The sequence below is a fragment of the Chelmon rostratus genome, chromosome 12 (assembly GCF_017976325.1).
Source record: "Chelmon rostratus isolate fCheRos1 chromosome 12, fCheRos1.pri, whole genome shotgun sequence".
Lineage (NCBI taxonomy): Eukaryota > Metazoa > Chordata > Actinopteri > Chaetodontiformes > Chaetodontidae > Chelmon > Chelmon rostratus.
Window position 1 is genome coordinate 27,657,152 of NC_055669.1, and position 17,693 is coordinate 27,674,844.

Genomic DNA, 17,693 nt, shown 5'->3' on the forward strand with positions numbered 1-17,693 from the left:
TCACACAAATATAGAAAGTATACACATACTACATACTACATACTAAACTTCTATCAGTGTGACTTTGTTCAGAACACCGAGCAGCTTTTTCCTAAAAACTCTGTGACCTGAATCTGCTGCTGTCGGCGTGTTTCTTGTTTCTTCTTTTGGACTCATTGTCTGGAGTCATTTGTATTCAGGTTTTTTGTTTCGTGTCTGGAGCTCCGCCCCTCTACACTGGATTAAAGACACATCCTGCCGAAATGTAAAAGCCTTTAGTGAAAATATTCTGTGGCTGAAGCCAGACTGCACCTCTCCTCCTCCTGATGAAGATGAGTCATTTGTCACTCGGCTCTGTGGGCGTTTGAACAAACTGACTCACTGCAGAAGCCAGAAGAAAGTGAGAAAAAAGAATTCTAACCATCTGAATGAAAACTCTCATCTGAGCACAGAGTCAGTGAATGAAGGACAGGAGAGACCTCTGAAACCCTGTAACCTGTCCCCACACCTCTGCAACTGGTCCCTGCACCTCTGCAACTGGTCCCCGCAACTAGTCCCCACACCTCTGCAACTGGTCCCCGCACCTCTGCAACTGGTCCCCGCAACTGGTCCCCACACCTCTGCAACTGGTCCCCACACCTCTGCAACTGGTCCTCACACCTCTGCAACTGGACCCCGCACCTCTGCAACTGCTCCCCGCACCTCTGCAACTGGTCCTCACACCTCTGCAACTGGTCCCCGCACCTCTGCAACTGGTCCTCACACCTCTGCAACTGGTTCCTGCACCTCTGCAACTGGTCCCCGCAACTGGTCCCCACACCTCTGCAACTGGTCCCCGCACCTCTGCAACTGGTCCCCGCACCTCTGCAACTGGTCCTCACACCTCTGCAACTGGTCCCTGCACCTCTGCAACTGGTCCTCGCACCTCTGCAACTGGTCCCTGCACCTCTGCAACTGGTCCTCGCACCTTTGCAACTGGTCCCCGCACCTCTGCAACTGGTCCCCGCAACTGGTCCCCGCACCTCTGCAACTGGTCCCCGCACCTCTGCAACTGGTCCCCGCAACTGGTCCCCACACCTCTGCAACTGGTCCCCGCACCTCTGCAACTGGTCCTCACACCTCTGCAACTGGTCCCCGCACCTCTGCAACTGGTCCCCACACCTCTGCAACTGGACCCCGCACCTCTGCAACTGCTCCCCGCACCTCTGCAACTGGTCCCCACACCTCTGCAAGTGGTCCCCGCATCTCTGCAACTGGTCCCGGCACCTCTGCAATTGGACCCCGCACCTCTGCAACTGGTGCCCGCACCCCTGCAACTGGTCCCCGCACCCCTGCAACTGGACCCCGCACCTCTGCAACTGGTCCCCGCACCTCTGCAACTGGTCCCCGCAACTGGTCTCCACACCTCTGCAACTGGTCCCCGCACCTCTGCAACTGGTCCCCGCAACTGGTCCCCACACCTCTGCAACTGGTCCCCGCACCTCTGCAACTGGTCCCCGCAACTGGTCCCCACACCTCTGCAACTGGACCCCGCACCTCTGCAACTGGTCCCCGCACCTCTGCAACTGGTCCTCCGACCTAAAAAACAGCCTCAAAATGCTCCTCACTTCTATAGTGAGACACTAACCATTTGAATTTTTTTTGCTGTCGTTGCTGTCACATAAAATGTGATTTCACGTTGACAGCATCATCATAGTCAATGATGTGTTTAAATGTCAAATTATAGTAAAGAAGTTCTGTGGTTCGATGGCGACCTGCCCAGGTTAATTCTGCCTCTCCTCCATCATCATCATCACGTCGTCATATTGTCACATATGAAAAGAGTTTTCATCATCTTAAACAGAAGAATAAGCAGATCATATTATTATTATTATTATTTTTATATTAGTCCTAAAACGTTTGTTTACTCAATAATATCTAAAAATTCTAGTTCAAGTTGACTGTAGCTCCAAACACATCCATGAAAATACGCATATGGCAGAAAGGACCAGGTGATAAAACATAAAGATTAGTTCAGCTGTCAAATCAAACTTATGCCCAGTTCTTTTTAAAGTGATATAATTGACATTGATTATTTATTTATTGATTATTTGAAAGATCTTTGATCTTAATTTCTCCTCAGAGGAAACATGACTTTCAGATCTCAGTAAAAATAAATAAAGCTCATTCATTCTTTTCCTGTTTCCATTTAGTCACATCGGTTCATACAGACACAGATGAGTCCGCCGGCGTCCTGACGACTGAACCCTCGTCGAATTTAGCAGTGGCAGAGTGTGAGTGAAGCTGTGGGGGTGAATATCTTAGCAGCAGCTGAGTCTGTGCTCAGTGATGGAGTAGCAGTTTGTAGTGGAGGTGGTGTCGAGGTTATCGGGCCTTCCCTCAGCTAACAGCAGTGACGTGTCCTGCGGCATGCCCACACACAAAAAATAGATCCTTCAGTTTGACTCACATGATGATCCTCCACCTCGCATCACGTTTCTCCGGACGTCTTCCCTCCTCGCAGTCCGTCTGCACACCATCACTGCCTCCGTCAGACTGTAGAAAAACAGCTCACCTGTAAAAATAAACCTAACCTTCAAAATGAGGCCTCAGGAGATGCAAGGCTTCTGATTGGTCCTTTGTATGAAGCACTTTTAGTTATTTAACTGAGGCATTGTATAATGTAGCACTGTGTTGACACACATACATCATAACCCTTCTCCCTCATACATGCTGTAACTTTTTTCTTTAAATACTCCACCTATGCATATTTTTATTTCCACTGTGACACACACACACACACACACACATATATATATATATATAAGAACAAGAGCAAATAACAAAAAGTACAGCCAGCAGATGACGACATATCCTCAATCAGAAATAGTCACATTTAAGTCTGATTAAACTGATAATGAACCATAATACCAGCCGAAACACGTCAAGCAGCCATCACTCAGGGAGGCAGGCATCACAGAGGAGGGTTTGTTTTTTATCTGATAGCGCTGTAGCTAACTTTAACAGACTGATTCATTAGCATTCAATTCAATGTCAATATAATCCTAAATTTAGTCTAGTGCAGCGGGCTCACTGCATTTGATGCCCCCCCCCCCCCCTTATCAGGTATCATGTTAGTGAACACCAGCCTCAGGACTGTCTCCTCCCCCAGGTCCATTCGTTACTCAGCCCTGTTCATTTATTGCAGTTATCATCTTTCTCTCTGCACTGTTGAATACATTGGTTAATTTGTTTTGTGATCGCATCGGTATTCTTCCTTTCAGTGCATTACACTGCCATATTGTTGGGTTGCCATGCAGCCATGGTGAGGTCCACCCCCCTAAATACATGTGAGTAAAAGCACCAGGGACACAAATGTAGATTGCACCATTCTTGCTGTGAGGATTGTTGTGTTGCACCTCTCAGTCTGACTCTCCAGTTTTGGTAATTTAGGGTTCAGTTTTAGATGTTGTTTCAAGGTCCTCGAACCTTGTTCACAAAGTCCATGGACTTTTGAATATGGTGAGGTGTTTTACTGACCAAGGGGGCTAAGGTAGTGGGGGGGTCCTTCTTTGTGAATGTTGGCAAGCATATATGTATATGGGATGGTCTCTCCAGGATACAGGTGATGATATTCAAGATTTCTTTATTGTCATATATATATATAAAATTTATATATTGTCATATATATACATATATTGTTGCAGAGGATTGTAAACCTTGCCTCAAAAATCATAGGGATAAGACAGAAACATTTAAGTTGCATGTATGAGGAAGTGCTTCGTAAAAAAGCTGTAAAAATAGCAAACGATCCCTCTCATCCACTCAACAGGGAGTTTGAACTTCTTCTCTCTGGCAGACGTTACAAAGTGCCAAGGGCAAACCGTAATATTTGTAAAAATTCCTTTATCCCTAACGCAGTTGGGGTATGAACACCATGTCCTGTTGATGTGTTGTAATGTAACTGCCACTGCTGTACTGCTTTTTGCCCTGAAGATGTCTGTGTGAGTGTTTATTGCTGTTTGTGGTTCTGCTGGTTGTTTTTTATGAGACCAAAGATAAATCTCCACACTGTGGACAATAAATGAATTAACTAACCAACTAACATATACCTGTTCCCCATTACGGCAATTTTTCTTATACTTATATATTTTTAACATTTTCTTCTTTTAAATAGTCCTGTATAAAATGTACATAGTCAGCTTTTATTTTTTATTTTGTACTTTCTCTATTTCTATTGCTATTTTTTTTTCCAACTGCTATTACCTGCTGCCTGTAATACCCCAATTTCCCCAGCTGGGGATTAATAAAGTCTCATCTTGATACCCGTCAACCTGATCCGTCTTGCCTTGGTTTCTGATATGATGAGGTCAACTATTGGTTCACACTATGATGTGATGGCAAAGTATTTAATCCTTTGGCTCAGACAGCTTGCTGTAGTTTGGCGAGTTCCTTGTCTGATAAGTTGTGCGTTTCATCAAATGTTGAATTATTTTTTCTTCTGCTTTGCTTGTGCTGCTGGATGGAAATCGTAGGTTTTGGAAAATTCTTGTCTTTCCTTGCTTCTGTTGCATTGAGAGCTGCACCTTCTCAGTGAAATCAGACTTTTCCAGGACTGCACTGGCCAGTCTGTAGTTGTCAATATGCAGTGAGTTTCTCTCTCCTCCAGGTAACACAGTGCAGTGACCTCCTCTCTCCAGTGTGCCAGTCACTGATGTGTTGTACAAATGTTACTTCAGTATTTGGCAGTCAGTGAATGTTTCCGGCTGCTGTCAGGTGAATGAACTTGGACTGTTTGTTCAGTCTCTTCCTCTCTGATTATCAGACTTCTCTCTGTCCTGTCTGCCCTTTCTTAACAAACTAATCTGGTTGTAATTCAGACCTGTAATGAACTCTGTGTTTACGAAGCTGATCTGTGGTCAGGGTCACCTCCGTTCAGTTTAGTGACACAAAAGCATTGAAATTTGTAGATTAATTTAACTCCTTTAAAAGTAGGTGGTGATTACGCATCTTTATAGCTACTACAGCATTTAAAAATGCCCCCCTTTGGCACCCTCTAGTTTTAATATCAATAAATATATTGGAGCAGACAATTTCAATTTAATTTAAATACGCCGAATCACAACTGAAGTGAACTCTTTATCTACAGAGACCCAACAATTCTCTTATGAGCAAACACCTGGAGACAGCGACAAGGAGGAACTTCCTTTTAGCAGGAAGAAACCTCGAGCAGAACCAGGATCAGGGTGGGGGCCATCTGCTTCAACTGGTTGGGCGACAGTGAGAGACAGAGCGGGAGAGAGAGAGGTTCGGGGATGGACAGAAATCACAGTACTGACAGCTCGAACAGATTGTAGCTGCATGAAGTACATATGGCATGGTATATGCATATTTGATATATTTCTGTATGTGATGTATTTATATATTAATAGCAGATAGTATATGAACATAGTACAGCACTAATTATCTAATAATAATGGTAGCATAGCTAATAGGAATAAAAGTTGCAGTGGATGTCCGGCAGGGCCACGTCAGGAGAGCAGCTGTAATCAATAGGTCGGGTTCAACCTGTCTCCAGTTGGACCTGCGAGACGAGAAAGCACAAAGACTCCGAGGAAGAAGTCAAGTCAGGAACATGTCTTGATAGGACAGGAACTCATACAGATGGAGAGGGAGAGAAGAACAGAGGAGGTTTGGGTGTCATTGGAAGTCCCTCTGCAGTCTAATCCTATGGCAGCATAGCTCGGGGCTGGTCCAAGGCAAGCCTGAGCCGGCCCTAACTGTAAGCTTTATCAAAAAGGACTGCAGCCGTTGGCAACACAAACAAATTACTCAGTCAGTATTGTTTTATAAGTCATCTTTTCTGTTGTATTCATATTAAAAGGGAAGGAAGAGTTACAACAGTGCTCATGGGATGGATTGTTTTTTCTCAATAAATATCTCCAGTGAGACTTAAATGAGGCAGAGCAGACACTTTTTAAAGCTAATCAATAAAGCACAAAATATCATTACTGATGTGTTAAAACTGTAAGGTTAGCTGCAGCTTCAGTAAAGCAAGGTTAACCAGTCAGTGGTGGTGCTCTCAGGTCCTCTACCAGTTCAGCAGGGATTTTCTGTCTGTTCTTTCTGCAGCTGATGTACTGACGTTGTGTTAGAGGGTTCAGGTTTGTCAGCTCGGAGAAACCAGAAACAAACCTCTCATGGTTTCCTCCTGAAGTCTGAGGGCTGAACACTTTATGTTTCCTTAACCTTTAGTTTGTCCAGTCACAAACTGAGCTGTTTGAATGTTCCTGTATCACTGAGACAGCAGCTGCTGACAGTGGAGGAGACCTGGCGTGTACTTTTTTCTTTGTTGTTTCCAGTCTGTGGTTGTGTGGTCGTGAGACTAAAGTCTGGTGTGGTCTGGCTGAATCCTTCTGAGAGTTAACCTCCATCACAGCAGGACTATCATGGTAAACCTCCATTTGAGCAAGTTGATGCCAACAATGACTGTGATTGACGGACTAATTGCAGTTCTGTGTGCCATTATACTCGTTTGGAAATAAATTCTATTGGAGTGTGATATCAGAATCCGATTAATTTGGTTTGAGAAAAGCTGAAACCGATCACCGTCTACAGACTGGAATTTATGCCAGCATGCACCGTGTAAGAGGTAGATTACTCGTGAGAAGGTCACGAGCCAATCAGAAGTCAAACACACCCAGACCTCAGCCAAGTTTTCTGTGGTTGGCTTCATTAAATCTGAATTTAAATTTTATTTGAATAAGTGCGACAGGTCGGGACTGCAGGCTCTAACCTGAGCTCACTGAATATTTTCAAAAGAAAAAACGGATCTCTTCACTTCAGCCTTCAACTAGCTCTGACGTCCTGATACAGGTTTGAAGCTGCTGCTTTGCCTCACACTGCTGTACTTTATGCATTCTTCTACTCCATTTTTAACTTTTCTGTTCAGTGGATTTTGTTTTCCATATTATGTTATTTATCTCGTTTAAAGTGGGTTTTGTTCTCTATCTTGGGATGCATTAATTTTCCGTCCCTGTTTATGTTCATTTCATTTAGTTTTTGTCAACGTGGAGTACTTAGTGCATCTTATAAAGCTGTATTTCTTGTATGAAAGGTATCATACCAATACATTTTATTGTGACTGTTTGAATGTTGTGAATCTAATGTTTCAGGCTGTTTTCAGGAAGTGTGCTCCATGATGTGCTCCATGACCCACAGTGCTTTGTGTTTCCCTCAGCAGCAGTCTTTGTGTTTCTTAAATCAACTTGTCGACTCAGCAATGAGTTTGTAGGTCAGTGAACAAACAGAGCATTGGCTTGCCAACCGGCTGTGGCTGCCTCGCTTCTTCTGGACCTGCAAAGGTTTAACTTTACCAACATCAGCAACACTTTGGTCCAGCTGTCAGAGGAGGAAGTGGAGGGATCGCTCAGTCTGTCGCCATCATTCTACTTTTTACCTGCAAACAAAGAGTGTGATATCAGAACCGATTCATTCTGATATCACACTCAGAGCGGAGGTCAGACCTGACCCTGATCTCACCTGAACAGGAGACCAAGAGGCTGACCTCCAACTGACCATCGAGACAAGAGTCAGTCAGGATCATAAAATCACAATGAAATTAACTAATCTGCAGTATAAATATAATCTGATTTATTTTATGAGTTCCACATTTAATATGATCTGAATTTCTCATCTTGTTTCAGATTCCCAAATGAAATGCGCAGCATTAACCGCTAACTTCATGTGATAAATGGCGCTAACTCCTGTTACTGTTGGCTGCAGTGTTGACTACATCATGATTCATCTGTTCTTAGTCTCGCCAATTACAAATGTGTCATGATGGCGGCGCCGGAGGAGGGCTCATGGAATGATGAAAATCAAAAGGGTTCACCCTCAAAGGAGCATGAATGAGAGTTTAATCTGATCAGATATTTAAATCTGTCTGCGGTCTGAAGGCGTCTGTTTTTTAATACTGTTGAGAATGTTGACCGTTCAATGAAGAAGCTAAAATCAAGTTGCTAACATTTGTTGTACAGTAAAGAAACAAAAGCTGATGAAACATTGTTTTGTTTTTTAACCAATTAAATAATTTATACCCATAAAACCCAGTTTAACTGGCCTGTGGTCCAGTTAATTTACTCACTGTTCGTTAACAGACACATCATCCTGTGAATTTACTTTATGAATCAATGAATTTATTTTGTTTATACATCTGTGAACCAAACTTTCATCATCAGTGTTAACGGTCTTTGGCTTTCTTCTCAATCTAAATTTCTGTCAGGAATGTTGTGCAAATATCAATATTCAACTTAAATAATGAGAATAGTACAACCCTGATCCCAAAAAAGCTTGGACGCTGTGTAAAATGTAAATAAAAACGTATTTCAGTCATTTACGGACAAACTGAGTTTCCTGACATCAGTACCCTGAAGTGTTCCTGAGTCCAGGTGTTAATCTCTTCATCCAATCACGTCGCTCCATCCTCGCTGTGAACCACTGAGCCTTTCAATCATGATACTATCACCTGTTACCAATCAGCCTGTTTACCTGTGGAATGATCCAAACAGGTGTTTTTGGAGCATTTCACATCTTTCCCAGTCTTTAGTTGCTCCTGTCACAACGTGTTTGAAACGTGTTGCTGCATCAGATTCAGAATCAGCAGATATTTACAGAAATCACTGAAGCTGATGAGCTCAGACAGTAAATATATTGACTTTGTGCTGTTTTCAGGTGAGATTCTGTCAGAAAGGATTAGCAAGTCATCACATTCTGTTTTATTCATGTTTTACACAGAGTCCCAACTTTGTAGAATCGGGGTTATAACAAGAATAAAAAAATAATAAAAATAATAAAAATGTTTGGCTGCAGCAGCCAGTCGAACAGATTTCTTGAAAGTATCTCAACATCAGAGATTTTTTACACAGCTTGAACCTTCAAAACAGTCAGACGTATCAAAAATGATCTGCTAACATGTTTTCTATAACAATAGAAAACGAGACAAACAAAGGAATACAACAGACGGACCACACATAGAAATGTAGACAGATAAAGTGTTGCATAGAATCTCTGGTCGTTCCAATGTGGAAAACAGTCTCTCCCAGTAAGAAACACTTTGTCACTCAACATAAATACTTTTCTCGTTACTGGGAAAGAGCTGATCGGATGTTTTTCCTGCTGAAAGTAGGAAGTGTTTCTAAGTATTTACGAGCAGCCGCACTCTTCCACAACCATGTTCTGGATGTCTTTCTTGATGATCTTCTGCTCTTCGTTGTAGTAGAGCATTGACATGGCACGCAGCCTCGTCGGCACGCAGCACGACTTGATGTTTTGAAATGGACTGTAGCCCCTCATACGATAATGATTGATGACCGCCGAGTGGAAAGAGAGGGACGAACCGCTGATGCTCGCCATGTGGTTTGGACAGTCACCCTCGCAGTAGTTGGCATGGTAACCAGCCGGAGCGATAATCCAGTCGTTCCAGCCGATGTCTCTGAAGTTGACGTAAAACTGTCTTTGGCAGCAGACATGCATCTTTCCATCACACTCCAGACCTCGTTTGACTCGTCGTTGAGTCGCCTCCTCTTGAGTTCGCAGCGCCACCATGAGGAACGGTCGATGAGACTGGCCTCGCTCTCCTGCTCGCTCGCCGTTGGCGGGCACCAGGACGGGCGAGGCTCCAGCCTCGCTACACAGCAGACAAGAAACCTGCAGGCTGAGCGAGCTCCTGCCGCCATCCAGCAGAGTCTGAATGATGCGAGAGATGTCGAGGGTGTGCCAGCCGCTGCGACGAGTATCCACCATCTTTTCGGAAACACACTCCTCCTGATCGTCCGTCTGCAGCAGCAGCCGCAGCATCACTTTGCCTTTGACTCGGTTTACTTTCGACACCTTCAGGAAGATCCAGATGTTCGCCTGTTCTACCAGCATTGAGCCATCGGCCTCCTTTGAAATGTCAAAGGTCACAGTGTTCATAGAGTCTCCTGCAGAAGACAGCACAGTTAGCATGTTTGCAGGAATTAGCCACATCCATCAGCTGAACAGTAGTGATGATAAACAGACACATTTCTAATATCAATATGAGACAGTCAAAAGAAAGACATCACCTAACAGAAGGTCTCTTCTGGACTTGACTGGCCTCTACTGCATGCTACTGATCTGTACTGGACTGTACTGGTCCCTACTGGTCATTATCTCGTTATCATAAAAAAAAAAATTTATTAATGTAAATGATGAACAACAGAAACCTTTTTACTTTGGGAGAAGATAAAGAAGTTCAAAGTTCTTCTTTGTCTCTGACTGAGAAGCCAAATAATCTACAGTTTTAAATAACGAGAAACATTTTACTGACACCAGATTCATCAAATGTTTACATTCAAACAATGAATTTACAACATGAACGTCTGAGGAAAAACTGAAGAAGACGTTTTTTGATCTTGCTGGTTTTTCTGTGAAGTGAGCAATTATAAACATAAAGATGCTGTGACCCTGCTGTCTGAACTGCCCCCCCTCTGTTTTGTCTTCCTGCCATTTGAATACACAAAGAAAATGTCATTATTAATAAAAGCATGAATGGAGCCGCTGCCTCTAAATATACTCAAAATGAGCAGAAACACTAAAAAAAGAAAAGGCCTGGTTTCAGGGAATGCTGTTAACAAGGCCACTCTCTCTCTCGCTCTCTCTCTTTGTCTCTGCTGCCAAATAATTACTGAGGCCCAGATTTTTCTGAATGAGGAGATTATTTACGGCCTGAGCCCACTCGGTATGCCCCCCTCTTGTTACTGTCCTCTAATTTCAAGCCTTTGAGGGACCTTTTTAATTGAAGATTCCTCTCAAAGAGAAGACTATTTATAGCACAAAGCCATTCTGTACATTTATGTAAGCAAACAAATGACAGGACAATGTGAACAGTCACGAGCTGGTTCACGTTCACAGAAAACTTTAAACCAGTCTGATCATTTGTTTTCTGTCAGATTATCTTCACTCACAGTTAAATGTAGAATTCATGATGCAGTTTGGACCCGACTGGCTCATCCAAATCAGGGTTACGTTAAAGAGAAAACACCTTGTCAGGATAAAAAACACATACTGGATGAGGACTTCCTTTTGTTTCTGTCTAAACTTGTAACCGCTCACAGTTTAACCTCCTACACTGGGTCCAGGGTATAGACGTTGTCAGATCAGCCCAGAGCAGGAAACTTTCCGTAAGTAGTTATTATGGTTGTTACAGCTCAGCGAACAATGGGACTGACACCCAGAGTGTCCTCATCTGACTTTAAATAACATTTCATCTGATCAAAACTTGTTTTTAACATGACGGTTTGGAAGTCTCCATATCTCAGTTTTTAAGAAGGCGAAACCCTCGGACTCATATTTGTTCTCACGGATTGTGACATCCTGAGGAACCACAACAACACGGGACCGACGACTTTAAGCAGCGAGTAAAACTGTTGGATTCAGTTTGTTGACAAAGACAAACTGAAGGTTTGTTTCGTTTTACGACTGAAGATTTGACTGGATCTGACTGGATCAGTTTCTCATTACTAACTTCTTCGGGTCTTATTTGACTTTCTGTTTGAGGCCATGATGATGAAAAATGTACAGTACTTCACTCAGACTGAACAGAATCAATAGAATCGGCTGTGTGGCTGCTGATGGATTCTTACTGTGGAAATCTGTAAACATACTTTGAACTTTTTGGAATTTTGTGAATGAGCTGATAAGAGACCACACAGACAGACCGACATCTGATGGTCGGTAAACCCCGGCAGTTCTGAGTCTGCCGACTTTACTGAATTTATGAGAAGTGGTCTGCTGGGTGTACTGGCAGTGTCATGGCAGGAACGGGATTTTTCAGGCTCTATGTAGATAAACACCTTTTTTTAAAACTTTGACATGTTGTGTCAAACAGACCTCCTGATTGTTTGACACTAAGAGTTGAGATCTACAGTCACCCATAAGACGCTCCTGTAGGTTCACAGAGATGTTTTCATGTCTCTGAGCAGAAGAATAACTCCAGCCTCAGTGAACTGTGTAACTTTGTACCTGTGATGATAACTCTGCCACTGTAATTCTTTAACTGTGACTATAACTGTAACGCTGTGATTCTGCATCTCTGACTCGAACTGTAATTTTGAGATTTACTGTAACTCTATAACTCTGGAACAGTGCCGCTTTTAACTGTCACTTGGTGACTCTTTAATGTAATGGTGACTCTGAGTCTGTAACTGTAACTTTGTACAGCTGTGACTGTTACTCTGTCGCTGTCACTCTTCTTCTCTGTGCTTTTCTCAGAGCTGCTGAAGCTAAAATTAAAGTGACGTTTCTGTTTGGCTGCCAGACTCACCTTGTTCTGCAAACATGATGATTTCAGAGGGTGGTTCGGGTGGAGTCGAGGCCCCGGGGCCCTGGCCCTCCTCTTGGATCTCCACGCTGCCATCTTCGGCCACTCGGCCGACATGGAGCTTCTTGATGGCATTTAGCAGAGCGGCACGTGGGACCGGCTGCGTCAGGTTGGGCCGAGTGCTAAGGTGCAGCATGTTGAGAATGTGACGCTTCACCGCCTCTACCATGTCGCTCTGTCCCCCCGACAAAGATGAGTTCTTCCTCATTTGAGACAGAGAGCAGGATGGACAGTCCAAGGCCGGCGCCCCCTCCCGGAGCTGAGATGCCACGTCAACCTCTGGAGCTGAAGAGACTGTCGGAGAGGAGTCGACAAGAAGACGGACGGCCATGAAGAAGAACATGGCAAACAGAGAGGTCATGATGGGCTCTGACTGACACTTAAGTTTCAACACTGACAGTAGATTCTGCAGAGGCTCACGACAGAGTCAGGGTCAGTACAGGCAGCAATGCAGCAGGTCTTGATGCAGAAACAGGAAGCTGCTGGTGAAAAGTTCAGTATCCTTCAGATCAAGTCCTCACAGTTGCTGCAGAGTTAGCGGAGGAGATACAACAGGAACAGAGTTCAACAGCCAACGGTGAAGTTAAAAATCCCCACAGCGTATCAGCAGAGCTCACAAGGGAAGAAAGAGCAGGTGTTGTTCTGGTCCTCGGTCTGGTCTTTGAATCTGGTCCTGATGATTATGGTCCTCAGTGGTCCTGATGGCTTGGTGGTCTGAGCTGAATGCACGCTGAGTGCAGGGTCACTCTACTCTTCCTCTGCTCTGTTACTGTAATTATACCTCTCTGCCTGTTTAATCCCTCCCTCCATCCACAGAGGTATTTCCCTGTGAGTAAAACACACACACACACACACACACACACACACACACACACACACAGTGAGTAGTCTCAGAATATCTCAGGACAGTTTGTGGTGTTTCCTCCTGAATGAACGTCACGACAGAAGAAGAGGAGGAAGGAGGGAAGAGGAGGAAGAGAGAGTGTCCCTGATTCATTCATACCACACACACACACACACACACACACACACACACACAACGTGATGACTCAGCACAGCGTCATCATCACCTCACGTGGAGGAGAAACTCTGTTGGTGTAAAATACATTTTTAGATGGTAAAAAGAGACTTTGTTGTTATAATCAGAGTCCTGCACACAGCAGATGGAGCACGCTCCGAACAGACTGTCTCTCTCTCTCTCTCTCTCTCACACACACTCACACACACACACACACACACACACACACACTGTGACATCAGCATGCCCTCTTCTGGTGGGAGTTAGGTGTTACAGTGTCCTCCTCACCTGAGCTGTGTCTACTCACTCACCTTTTGTCTCCCTGTCTGTCCCAGTAACATGTGACACAAACTGGTTCACTTGATGCAGACAGACTGAGCCTCTCCAGCTGCTTCAGTGGGAAATACAAGGTTAATTAATACATGGATTTCAATAAATTCCTCCTCAGGCCGTTGTTTTGTCCATAATAACCACTTTTAAAAAGATTTCAAACCTTTTTATCTTTCTCATAGTATCAGGCCTCCAGTGAAACCAATACTTCAATCAAAAAAAGTATAAGCAGTGAAATTCTGCTAATGATGCTTCCTTTTAATTTTACTCTTTTTATTTAAACACACAGTCTCATTGAAATTAAAGGTCTTTAAATTAAAAAATCTGTATGAATACATTTCTTGTCTGTACTGCAGAATTATCCTATCTGTACTGCAGTGTTTTTTGGTCTGTACTGTGTTATTGTCATACCTTTACTGCAATGTTGTCAGGTCTGTACTGGATGGTTCCAAAGTAATCTTTAAAAAAAGGCCTCCATTGAAAACAATACTTCAGTCAAAATAAATATAAGCAGTAAAACTATTTTTTTAATCTTACAGTTTTTATTTAAATATACACTCATAGGTGGTCAGATAAACTTTTTATGTGTCGCATGTCTGTACTCCAGTTACAGTTTGGACCTCTGCTGCTCTCTGGTGGATGTTTTTGGAAAGTCTGTAGTGTGATTAGATCAGACTTTATTGTTCTCACTCACAATGGAGAAATTCACTCATACAGAAGATCTTCAAACCCACAAGGGGGGGGGGGCAATAGGCACAAGAAGATGCAAAATAAGAAAAACAAGAACAATAAGGGTGCTAATAAGAACAATAGAAAGATCAAGGACTTACAACTGTAAGAGTTTTAGTGACCTTTTCCCTGCAGTCGTGGATTTGGATGTTTGTAATCAGAGAAGAACAGAGCTTATTGCACATAATAACTACACAGTGGAGTTGTACAGTCATGACACAGCCGGCCCTCCTGACCAGCTGGTTCAGTCTCTTCCTGTCCCGCTCTGTGCTGCCGGGGGCCCAGCAGACGACAGATTAGAGGATAGCAGAGGCTGCCACAGAGTCAGAAAAAGTCCTGAGCAGGGGTCTGCACACACAGGAGGTGGAGGTGACTCTGGCCCCTCTTGTACAGGGCGGTGTTGTGGGACCAGTCCAGTTTATTGTTAAGGTGAACACCCAGGTACTTGGAACAGTTCACTGTCTCAATGTCCTCCCCCTGGATGTTCACTGGTGAGTGTGGTCGTGTCCTCCTTCAGAAATCAACCACCATCTCCTTTGTTTTACAGGTGTTCAAGCACAGGTGGTTGATAAACTAATAACCCTGTGCATGAATGAGCCAGAAGCTAAATCACTTTTTTTTAACCTAATTTGAACACATACAAGAAATTTAAAATAGAAAGGCAACCTGTCAACAAGGCTGAACATATAACAGTACCAAAAACTCACAGGACAATGATAATAGCACGATGAAAAGTCTACAATACAATGTTTATTGTGATATTCAAAAAAAGTACCAAGAAAGAATGCCCTTTATTAATAACTTATTGTGTTCATAGCAAATAAGTTTTTGATTTTAAGTGCTTCTACACTCCTTCTTTGATAAATAATAAATCAAAGTAGCCAGCCATGACCTCAGCATGTGCACAAAAACCTGCCATGAATTCTTTGGCAATGAGTGATTGAACCATGAACAATGTGACAGCAGCCTTTTATAAACTCATTCACAGAGCTGTTCCATCAGGCGACCATATCCATGAGCAGTTTACGTCTTGGCAGGTTTAACAGTCTCTGATTGGTGGTCGCCTCAGCTGTGGTAGTTGAACTGCAGTGAAAAAACGCTAACCCTAACCCTACATACCTCATTTGACCAATCAGATGGCTGCTGTGGCCTACATCAAGCCAGGTTTAAAGTGTGTCGGTCTGGTCTCTGTCATTACTACATCTATGTTTCCTGCATCGTCCGTAATGACAGCGATAACGTGATGATTGTTGTTGTTCTTCATGTCGAGCTCGAAACCTCAGCTGTGTTGAGTCCAGTCATTTCCCTTTGGCTGGTCGTAGCCTGAGCTGTGACTGTGATGTGGCTCTGAGGAGCTGGTGACGTCCTCCTATCTCTGGTTATTGAGATGCTCTCTGCTGCTTTGAGGCTCTGTGTCACTTTAGCTTTTGTCTTTGGTCCAGAGCTGCTGTCACTGTGTGAATAAAGTGAGGCCTTGATGTTACTGTAGACTTTGGCTCCGGCGTGTTTTCTAACCTCCATCGTTGTGAACCACAGAAATTAGCCTTCAGTGTCTGGCTGTAGATAAGATAGGACTTCATTAATCTCACACTGGAGAAATTCACTCTTACAGAAGCACTTCAGAACATTTCTTTGGTCTGGGACTGCTAATGGGAAGCTGAGCTCCAGGTGCTTCTTTCAGCCTCCTTCGGTCTGGCTGAAGTTTTGTTGTTGTTGTGATTTGACCTTTTTTAATGGCGATGTGCCAAACAGCTTCTCATGTTGATGTGTTAGCTGTCATGTAGCTGACAGTCGTCCGACAGGATTTGCAAACTGTTTAGCGGCCGTCAGTTTCCTTTTCGCCATAATCAGTTCTTGAAACATGCCACACATCAGCCCTAAAAGTCGTTGGAGAGACTTCAATCTCCTTTTCTTAGCGGCACGTTCATCCACGATTTTCTTGATGGGTTTATTTTAAGCAGCGCTTAAATTCAATTCAATTCTCGTGTTCAATAATTTCACTGTAAATTAACAGTAAAATACTGGCAGCAGGGACGCCAGTATTTTACTGTTAATTTAACAGTATAGTACTGTACTTGAATTACAGTATATTACCATAGGATAGTGGGTGGTGTGGTAATTTTACAGCACGTCTACTGTTATTCATTTTAACAGTATACTACCGGGCAGCACAAGAAATAATTAATTATTTCCATTTTATTTATTATTTGAGTCGAACGATCTTTTATTTTGAAATATATTTAATTTTGAAATATGACCGGATTCTTTCGGTTACATCTCGGTCGCTTGAGTACTCAAATTTAACCCACAAGCTAAAAAGACGTGTTTGGAAAGTTTCTTTGTGAAGGGAAAAGGCCCAGTGAAGAGAGAGAAGACCATTACCTATTAGGAAGAAACTGTTCATAATAACAAAATCCTTAATGACAGGCTTTACTAATAAGCATAACTTCAGACACTGCATTAAAATAGCATGAAGAACAGTGAAACATTGAGTTAAATAGCATGAAGAGCAGGTAAACAGAACCACCTGACAAAGGGCTAAAGTTCAAGTGAAGTTTTTTAAGATTTTTCATCTTCAAAGATTTTTAATTCAGATTAAAAGACATTGTGAAGTGTTGCTGTCTTTAAAATCAACATGAACTCGAATAACAACAACAGATCTGACACCTGACAGCCAGTCAAGAAGAATAAAGAGCATGAAAAACAACACAAAAATAGCTCCACCTGTACACAAACACCTTGAGATTACCTGCTGAGACAGGAGGAGACGTGATGACGTCATTTGAACTAAATGTATTTACATGTAAACTGACTGTTTGTTCAGACTGATGTAAAATGCTGTTTCATAAAAATGATAGAAAACAGGAGGCTGACTGAAACAATCCAATCAGCAGACGGAGTGTTGTCGTTAAACCCCGCCCCTCCACACACACACGCACACACACACACGCACCCTCCCCCTCCTGTCAGCGCATCTCTCTCTCTCTAGCTGTTAATCCGCCTCTCTCTCCCTCTCTCTCTCTCTCTCTCTGCAGTCATCATGGCGGAAATTAAAACTGGAATCTTCGCTAAAAACGTACAGAAACGACTGAACCGAGCGCAGGAGAAGGTAAGAGCTGACGATGACGATGATGTGCTGAATGATGAAGATGAGGGATGAGGACGGGGTGGCGGTGAAGGACAGATGGTCGAGGACTGTGGTATATGAACGTGCAGCTGGTTGTAGGCTGCAGGCCTGTGGAGCTTTTCTGTCTG

At 43.3% G+C, this 17,693-nt stretch overlaps 2 protein-coding genes across 7 annotated transcripts in view; one reads left to right on the top strand and one right to left on the bottom strand.

Moving 5' to 3' along the window:
* Positions 1–9,162: 9,162 nt before the first annotated feature.
* Positions 9,163–12,722, bottom strand: inhbab (inhibin subunit beta Ab). The gene is made up of 2 exons (XM_041949556.1): positions 12,305–12,722; positions 9,163–9,941 (listed from the first exon to the last, which is right to left on the bottom strand). Exons 1-2 carry the CDS (start codon positions 12,720–12,722, stop codon positions 9,163–9,165), a joined length of 1,197 nt encoding a protein of 398 aa, XP_041805490.1.
* Positions 12,723–17,414: 4,692 nt separating this feature from the next.
* The window catches only part of amph (amphiphysin), a 38,989-nt gene continuing 38,710 nt past the window's right edge, over positions 17,415–17,693 (top strand). For all 6 annotated transcript variants that reach the window (XM_041948528.1, XM_041948531.1, XM_041948532.1 and 3 more), the window contains exon 1: positions 17,415–17,547. In XM_041948528.1, the coding sequence (XP_041804462.1) occupies positions 17,479–17,547 (69 nt within the window). In that variant the 5' untranslated portion in view covers positions 17,415–17,478. The remainder of the gene's footprint in view (positions 17,548–17,693) is intronic.